The sequence below is a fragment of the Nerophis lumbriciformis genome, linkage group LG17 (assembly GCF_033978685.3).
Source record: "Nerophis lumbriciformis linkage group LG17, RoL_Nlum_v2.1, whole genome shotgun sequence".
Classification (NCBI taxonomy): Eukaryota; Metazoa; Chordata; class Actinopteri; order Syngnathiformes; family Syngnathidae; genus Nerophis; species Nerophis lumbriciformis.
Window position 1 is genome coordinate 34510063 of NC_084564.2, and position 9007 is coordinate 34519069.

Here is a 9007-nt window from a genome sequence, read left to right on the forward strand (position 1 = left end):
TGTAAAACATCATCTATGCAACATTTTGACCAAAGAACCACCATTACATGTTATGTAGACCATAAGGAAGTGTTTTAAATTAAAAAAATCATAATATGACCCCTTTAATGCGCCTTATAATCCGGTGCACCCTATGGTCCAGAAAATACGGTATATACAACATTAAAATATTTCTTATATGATAAAAAAAACTTCTTGAATTATGCATTTTTGCGAATTAAGCAGACTAAGCCTCTCTCCCATGCACCTTCAGCGGTAAAAAGTAAAAAAAAAAAAAAATATGGTGTCAATGGGGATGCACTGCACAACTGCTTCTAAAATGCCCATAAAAAGTGCTCACCGGCGTCACCGCTAACAAAAGCTAGCACAACTGAATGTAAACATATGCCATGGGTGGATCTACACCTGACATCCACTGTAGTGATACCAAGTACAGGAGCGTATCTAGTCGATACTACTATGACTACATCTATAATTCTATCGTCACAAAATCTTGTTTCCTTTTTTAAAAATTCATATTATGTTTATAAACTCAGTAAATACGTCCCTGGACACATGAGGACTTTGAATATGACCAATGTATGATCCTGTAACTACTTGGTATCGGATCGATACCTAAATGTGTGGTATCATCCAAAACTAATGTAAAGTATCCAAACAAAAGAGTAAGTGATTATTACATTTTAACAGATGTGTAGATAGAACATGTTAAAAGAGAAGGTCAGCAGATATTAACAGTAAATGAACAAATGGATTAATAATTCATTTTTACAGCTTGTCCTTTATAATTTTGACAAAAGTATCGAATGAGCAATGACACAATACATTACTGTATTGTACAATACGCCAGCAGACTAATTAGGAGCCTTTCTTTGTTTACTTACTACTAAAAAGACAAGTTGTCTACTATTTTATTTAAGGACTTAATTGCAATAAGAAACATGTTTAATGTACCTGAATATTTTTTGTTAAAATAAAGCCAATAATGCCATTTCTTTTGTGGTCCCCTTTATGTAGAAAAGTATAAAAACTACATTTTGGTTCCGGTACCAAAATATTGGTAACCCTAGTACACGCTATTTTAAAGATTACTTACGCCGTTTTGCACGTGTTATTTGGATCTTAGTAAATCATGGCCATACTGTAGCTAACAACCAAATTCTATGAAGAAGGCAATTTTACTACCAGTGTTGGTAATAAAGGCGTTACGAGTATACCGTTATTTCTTTCACTAACAAGTAATTAATTAATTACTGTTGCCATCGTTGCAACGCCATTGCCATTACTGAGAATGTGAAGTGGCGCGTTATTATACAGTTTGGGTAAATGAAGCGCAAAGTGTCTGGATTCGGTACTTTATTCTCTGCATGCGGAGAGCAAAGGTGGGGATGATAAAATTATCGGCAGTAGTGCACTCGACCCCCCACGCCCGCCAGCCCTCAATAAACCTGTGTCGACAAAAATGTCGACATACACGAAATCCAATCATATTGAATTTAATCTTATGGATGGTTGGGCCAAATTCGGAGTACATCCAATCACAGCTCTTTAATAGCCAGAGGTCCAGGGCACAGATAGCAGGCCCATCAATCATTTCCCCGAGAATTTATTATACATTAGGCTGCTAAGCATGTTGTACTTATTTTCACCAATTGGTTGTAGTTAGTTTTATCTTTGTTTTCTGATTGTACTGATTGTACAATTTTCTAGTTATTATCGTTGACAAAAACTAGTTTGAGAAGAATGTTTTTGTATTATTCATAAGACTACTGCTTTTCAGTTTTGTAAATATTGACTATTGTGTGTGAAGTTCTACATAAGGTTAAATTATATTTAAGAATTAGGCCATCTCGTTAAGACAAATGTTGTCATGGTTGATAAAACATAGATAAAGGATACTTTATTTTATTTATTTTACTTGTGTTTTTTATTGTACCACTTAAAGGCCAAATGCCATTTTGTGTCTTTTTACCTAAGTCAATATTGTTACTTTTTTTAAAAGTGGCATATTTAATACTATGGAGTTCAGATGAATGCCAAATGTTTTCAAATACTGTTTACAGTGTTTTTTTATTCTTCAGTTAATATAATCATATTTGACGTTAAAGATGTTTTCAAACGTAATAATAACGAAAAATAACTAGTTACTCTTACAATGAGGTAACTGAGTTACTAACTCAAGTGTTGTGGGGTGGTGAGTGTTGCTCGATCCGTGACCCCAAGGATGCAAGTAAAAAATAATGTATTACTTACAAGAAGCATCGGTCTCAAGAGGAAGAGGAAGAGGAAGAGAAAGAGAATGATCCAACACTGAAGGAGGGACCCAGGTGGAACTAAATATAACTAATTAAACAAGGAACAGGTGTGCTGACAGGACATGGAAGAGAAAGTAAAGGTGCTGCAAAACACAGAGACCAAACAGGAAACACTGACAAAACAAGAGCACCAGGACAGGAAGTGATTCTAAACACAGGAAAACTCAAAAACAACCAAACTGTCAGTAGCACTTCTGACATCAAGTACTTTTTGGGAGGCAGTCATCACACGTTGCTTAGAAAGTCTGACTCAGTTGTTGTTGGTGGTACTATAAAACCAAAGAATGCATATTTGTATTTTATTTATAAAAATGGAAAAAAATCTGTAGGACACTTATTATCCAAAACTATTATTCACACTTCATAAATTAAAATCCGAGCAAGATACGGTAAAATATACAAAACCCAAAACCAGTGAAGTTGGCATGTTGTGTAAATGGTATATAAACATAGAATACAATAATTTGCAAATCCTTTTCAGCCTATATTCAATTGAATAGACTGCAAAGACAAGATATTTAATGATCGAACTGGAAAACTTTGTTGATTTTTGCAAATATTAGCTCATTTGGAATTCGATGCCTGCAGCATGTTTCAAAAAAGCTGGCACGAGTGGCAAAAAAGACTGAGCAAGTTTAGTTATTTGGTACATCCCACAGGTTAACAGGCTAATTGGGAACAGGTGGGTGCTATGATTGGGTATAAAAGCAGCTTCCATGAAATGCTCAGTCATTCACAAACAAGGATGGGACGAGGGTCACCTTTTTGTGAACAAATGCGTGAGCAAATTGTCAAACAGTTTAAGAACAACATTTCTCAACGAGCTAGGGATTTCACCATCTACAGTCTGTAATATCATCAAAATGTTCAGAAAATCTGGAGAAATCACTGCACGTAAGTGATGATATTACGGACATTCAATACCTCAGGCGGCACTGCATCAGAAAGCCATATCACTGTGTAAAGGATATCACCACATGGGCTCAGGAACACTTCAGAAAACCACTGTCAGTAACTACAGTTTGTTGCTACATCTGTAAGTGCAAGTTAAAACTCTACTATGCAAAGCAAAAGCCATTCATCAACAACACCCAGAAACGCCGCCGGCTTCGCTGGGCCTGAGCTCATCTAAGATGGACTGATGTTAAGTGGAAAAGTGTTCTGTGGTCTGACAAGTCCAAATTTCAAATTGTTTTTGGAAACTGTGGACGTTGTGTCCTCCGGACCAAAGAGGAAAAGAACCATCTGGATTGTTATAGGCGCAAAGTTCAAAAGCCAGCATCTGTGATGGTATGGGGGTGTATTAGTGCCCAAGGCATGGGTAACTGACACATCTGTGAAGGCACTATTAATGCTGAAAGGTACATACAGGTTTTGGAGCAACATATGTTACCATCCAAGCAACGTTATCATGGACACCTCTGCTTATTTCAGCAAGACAATGTCAAGCAACGTGTTACATCCACGTGGCTTCATAGTAAAAGAGTGTGGGTACTAGACTGACCTGCCTGTAGTCCAGACCTGTCTCCCGTTGAAAATGTGTGGCGCATTATGAAGCCTAAAATACCACAATGAAGACCCCGGACTGTTGACCAACTTAAGCTGTACATCAAGCAATAATGGGAAATAATTCCTCCTGAAAAGCTTCAAAAATTGGTCTCCTCAGTTCCCAAACGTTTACTGAGTGTTGTTAAAAGGAAAGGCCATGTAACACTGTAGTAAAAATGCCCCTGTGACAACTTTTTTGCAATGTGTTGCTGCCATTAAATTCTAAGTTAATGATTAATTGCCAAAAAAAAATTAAGTTTCTCAGTTTGAACATTAAATATATTGTCTTTGCAGTCTATTCAATTGAATATAAGTTGAAAAGGATTTGCAAATCATTGTTTTTTGTTTTTATTTACGAATTACACAAGGTGCCAACTTCACCGGTTTTGGGTTTTGTAGAAGTGGTAAAGGGATGATAAGATATTTTTTTAGATGAGTGAATAATTAGATTTTATTACAATAGAAATGTAAAATTTGACAAGGCCATATACAGTACATCCTGTATGTGTCTGTTTCAGGTGTGGTGTGGAACACAACGCCCAGAAGACGCTAAGAATTCCATGGAAAGTGAACACAGTCCAGGAAAATTCAGGTAATGTTTGGTGTGAACAAGGGTGCTGGTGCAAAGTCTAAATGATTGCGTTTCCATGTAATAAATTCAGTTCTTGTTGTAGCTGATGTCCGCTGAAATATTGATGAGAAATATTATGTCTGTAATGGCAGACAGCATCCAAAAAATCTTAGATTGCGTTACGCTACCAAGAATGTCTCGTAATTGCTGGATTGGATGCAGATCCGAAACAAACACAGGTGGAGTTGTTTTAAAGGAATTTTCTAACGGAAAACTGGAAAAAAAAAATTTCGAATGTCTTTAAATTCATAAGTTAGCTCTGCGAATTGATGGAGGGAGTTTTAAGTCCGAAGGAAAAGACCGTTGGTGCCCCGATACAACTTGAAAAGAGGGGGGGGTTGTATGTTGTGGTCTACATCACTGGTCCCCAACCACCCGGTACCGGTCCATGGATTGATTGGTACCGGGCCGCACAAGAAATTAAAAATATATATATATACATATATATACAGTATATACTTTTTTATTTTTATTTTTTAAATTAAATCAACATAAAAAACACAAGATACACTTACAATTAGTGCACCAACCGAAAAAACCTCCCTCCCTCCTCATTCACACTCATTCGCACAAAAGGGTTGTTTCTTTCTGTTATTAATATTTCTGGTTCCTACATTATATATCAATATAGATCAATAAAGTCTGCAGGGATACCGTCCGTATGCACGCATGATTGTATTTTTTTAAGACAAAAAACCCCAGAAAAAACAAATGGGGACAAATTTTCAAGCGTTGACCGGTCCGCAGTTACAAAAAGGTTGGGGACCACTGGTCTACATAACATGTAATGGTGGTTCCTCGGTCAAAATTGTTCATAGATTACCATATTTTCCGGACCATAGGGCGCACCGGATTATAAAGTGCACTGCCGATGAGCGGGTCTAGTCAGGTCTTTTTTCATGCAAAAGGCGCACAGGATTATAGGGCGCATTAAAAGAGTCATATTATGATTTTTTTCTAAATTTCAAACACTTCCTTGTGGTCTACATAACATGTAATGGTGGTTCTTTGGTCAAAATGTTGTATAGATTATGTTTTACAGATCATCCTCAAGTTGCTTTTGTGGGCAGTCTTATTTACGTAGCTCACCTTCGACAGCGTCTTCTCCCCGTCATCTTTGTTGTAGCGGTGTAGCGTGCAAGGACGGGAGTGGAAGAAGTGTCAAAAGATGGAGCTAATTGTTTTAATGACATTCAGACTTTACTTCAATCAATAACAGAGCAGCATCTCCTCATCCGTGGCTCACTAGTGCAACAACAACGCCGGAAATGTGTCCCGTGAAAAACCGTCCGACCGGAACTCTCTAATAACTAAAGTTCTTTGGATGAATTATGTAAACCCACTACACCGGTATGTTTTATCACTTCGATATCCATAGATATAAGTTAGAACTTACAAGAAGATAGTGAAAAAGAAGAAGCTTATGGACTACGGACTACAGAGGCGGATCCGCGCAAATTTTTAGGACTTCTCAAATACACAACAGCGGGTACTAGATGGTAAGAAAAGTTGGTTTTGCATAACATTGTGAAACAAAACGCCAGATAATATGTCTGCTAATGGGTGCCATTTTGCGGTCCTTATACACACACCATAGTAATACTTGAATCTCTGACTACGGTAGCCGTAATGGGCCGACAATCAATCAAGCGGTGCGGCTTCAAAGTCGTAGTAAAACATTTTGACAGATTTTTGAGTGCCGTGTGTAATGTTCTTTATTTTCAACGGAACATTTAAAGTTTTGGTGTTGTTTACTTGAGTCATATTGCAGTCTACACGTATCTCTTATGCGTGACTACCATCTACTGGTCACACTTATCATTACACCATGTACCAAATAAAATGATAAATGGGTTTTACTTGTATAGTGCTTTTCAAGGTACTCAAAGCACTTTAACACTATTTCCACATTCACCCATTCACACACACATTCACACACTGACGGCGGGAGCTGCCATGCAGGGCGCTAACCATGACCCATCAGGAGCAAGGGTGAAGTGTCTTGCTCAAGGACACAACGAACATGACGAGGTTGGTAGAAGGCGGGGATCGAACTTGGAACCCTCAGGTTGCTGGCACAACCAGAATGATTCCGTACATTAGGCGCACCGGGTTATAAGGTCTGTCGTTTTTTGAGAAAATTAAAGGATTTTAAGTGTGCCTTATAGTGCGAAAAGTACGGTAAAATGTGAAGCAAAAAAGCAGTCTCCTCTACATTCCAGTAGTTGCTATGTTTTTATTGAACGGTATCTGCTTCCGGGTTTTAACCCGCGCGTTGAGACTGCCGAGTGTGCCGGCAGGCACACACACACTCAAAAGATATGGTTTACAATCGTATGATCTAGGTGTGTTAGTCCGACTTTTCAAAAGCCAAACATGATCAGAATAAGATGTTTCCATAGGTTGTAGAATGCTTCTTTAGGACCGGGTTATTTGAGAAATCAGACTACCGTATTTTTCGGACTATAAGGCCACTTAAAATCCTTTCATTTTCTCAAAGCTCGACAATAATCAATAACCCGGTGCGCCTAATGTACAGAATAATTTTGGTTGTGCTTAACGACCTCGAAGCTATTTTATCTGGTACATGGTGAAATGATAAGTGTGACCAGTAGATGGCAGTCACACATAAGAGATACGTGTAGACTGCAATATGACTCAAGTAAACAACACCAAAATTGTATATGTTCCATTGAAAATATAGAAGATTACACACGGCGCTCAAAAATCTATCAAAATGTTTTAGTACGACTTTGGTAAGCTATGAAGACGCACCGCTTGATGGATTGTACTGTGCTTCAACATACAAGTATTATTATGGTGTGTGTATAAGGTAAGACATATTATCTGGCGTTTTGTTTCGCAATATTATGCAAAATAAACTTTTCCTACCTTCTGGTACCTGTTGATGTGTATTTGGGATCTGCATAAGTCCTGAAATTTTGCGCGCGTCCGCCTTTGTAGTCTGCAGTCGAAAAGCTTCTTCTTTTTCTCTATCTTCTTGTTATGGGACATTCATCCTCCGCTGTTGCCATTTCTAATATCAAGTAGTGTAAAGCCATGAAAGCGCTAAAACATACCGGTGTAGTGAGTTTACATTATTCGCCCAAGGAACTTTCGTTATTAGAGAGTTCTGGTCGGACGGTTTTTCACGGGACACATTACCGGCGTTGTTGTTGCACTTGTGAGCCACGGATAAGGAGATGCTGCTCCGTTATTGATTGAAGTAAAGTCTGAATGTCATTAAAACAGTTAGCTCCATCTTTTGACACTTCTTCCACCCCCGTCCTTGCACGCTACACTGCTACAACAAAGATGACGGGGAGAAGAGCCACGTAAATAAAACCTCCCACAAAACGGTGCATCCTGAAGCGACTGTCAGAAAGCGGCTTGAAGATGATCTGTAAAACATACTCTCTGCAACATTTTGACCAAAAAACCACCATTACGTGTTATGTAGACCACAAGGAAGTGTGTTACATTTAGAAATTTTTTTATAATAATATGACTCCTTCAATGTGCCTTTTGTATGAAAATAAACCTGACTACTATGGTCCGGAAAATACGGTAATTTATCACGTGGAAACGTAGTCATTGACACTAACACAACATTTCACAATTCCCTTTAGGGTCTTGGGCTCTCTTCAGAATTTCCCTGAATTTGCCAAAGCGTTCAGCTGCAACAAGAGCAGCTACATGGTCCCTGACAACGTGTGCCAGCTGTGGTGATCCGCAAAGCTCTCGGACGATGTCTGACACTAAAACCCCCGCCCCTTTACTTGACTGTCGGGCGAGGGGCGACAAGGAGGGAGTGGTAAGAGCTCTCACCCGGATTGAGCAGGACTATGTACTTCCTGAGAGAACAGCAGCAGACTGTTCATCTACCACTCTTTCATCCAGTTAGCATCACTATTGTCTTCACTGAATGCAAACAATATTTTGTTCATTTTAGTTGTTCCTTATGTGTGAGTCTGCCAAGGAATGCTGTACTTGAGAGGGTGGAGGCGATCCAACCCACAGGCTAACAAATACACCAAACACCCACTCACACACAGCCATAGAGGGATGAATATGTATATGGGACTGTCTTCAATGTACAAACACACAGTCGTGGTCAAAAGTTTACATACACTTGTAAAGAACATCATGTCATGGCTGTCTTGAGTTTCCAATAATTTCTACAACTCTTATTTGTTTGTGATAGAGTGATTGGAGCACATAATTGTTGATTACAAAAAACATTCATGAAGTTTGGTTCTTTTATGAATTTATTATGAGTCTACTGAAAATGTGACGAAATCTGCTGGGTCAAAAGTATACATACAGCAATGTTAATATTTGGTTACATGTCCCTTGGCAAGTTTCACTGCAATAAGGCGCTTTTGGTAGCCATCCACAAGCTTCTGGCAAGCTTCTGGTTGAATTTTTGTTTCATCTGACCACAGAACTTTCCTATGGAAGGTCTTATCTTTGACCATGTGATGTCAGATTAAACAAAAATTGAGCTGTTTGG

The 9007-nt window shown here is 38.4% G+C and overlaps 1 protein-coding gene across 3 annotated transcripts in view; it reads left to right on the forward strand.

The window, feature by feature from the left end:
- LOC133614276 (neprilysin-like) overlaps positions 1-8633 on the forward strand; it is a 160844-nt gene extending 152211 nt beyond the window's left edge. For all 3 annotated transcript variants that reach the window (XM_061972119.1, XM_061972121.1, XM_061972120.1), the window contains 2 exons: positions 4382-4455; positions 8124-8633. In XM_061972119.1, coding sequence (XP_061828103.1) covers positions 4382-4455; positions 8124-8223 — 174 coding nt within the window. In that variant the 3' untranslated portion in view covers positions 8224-8633. The remainder of the gene's footprint in view (positions 1-4381; positions 4456-8123) is intronic.
- The last annotated feature ends 374 nt before the right edge of the window (positions 8634-9007 follow it).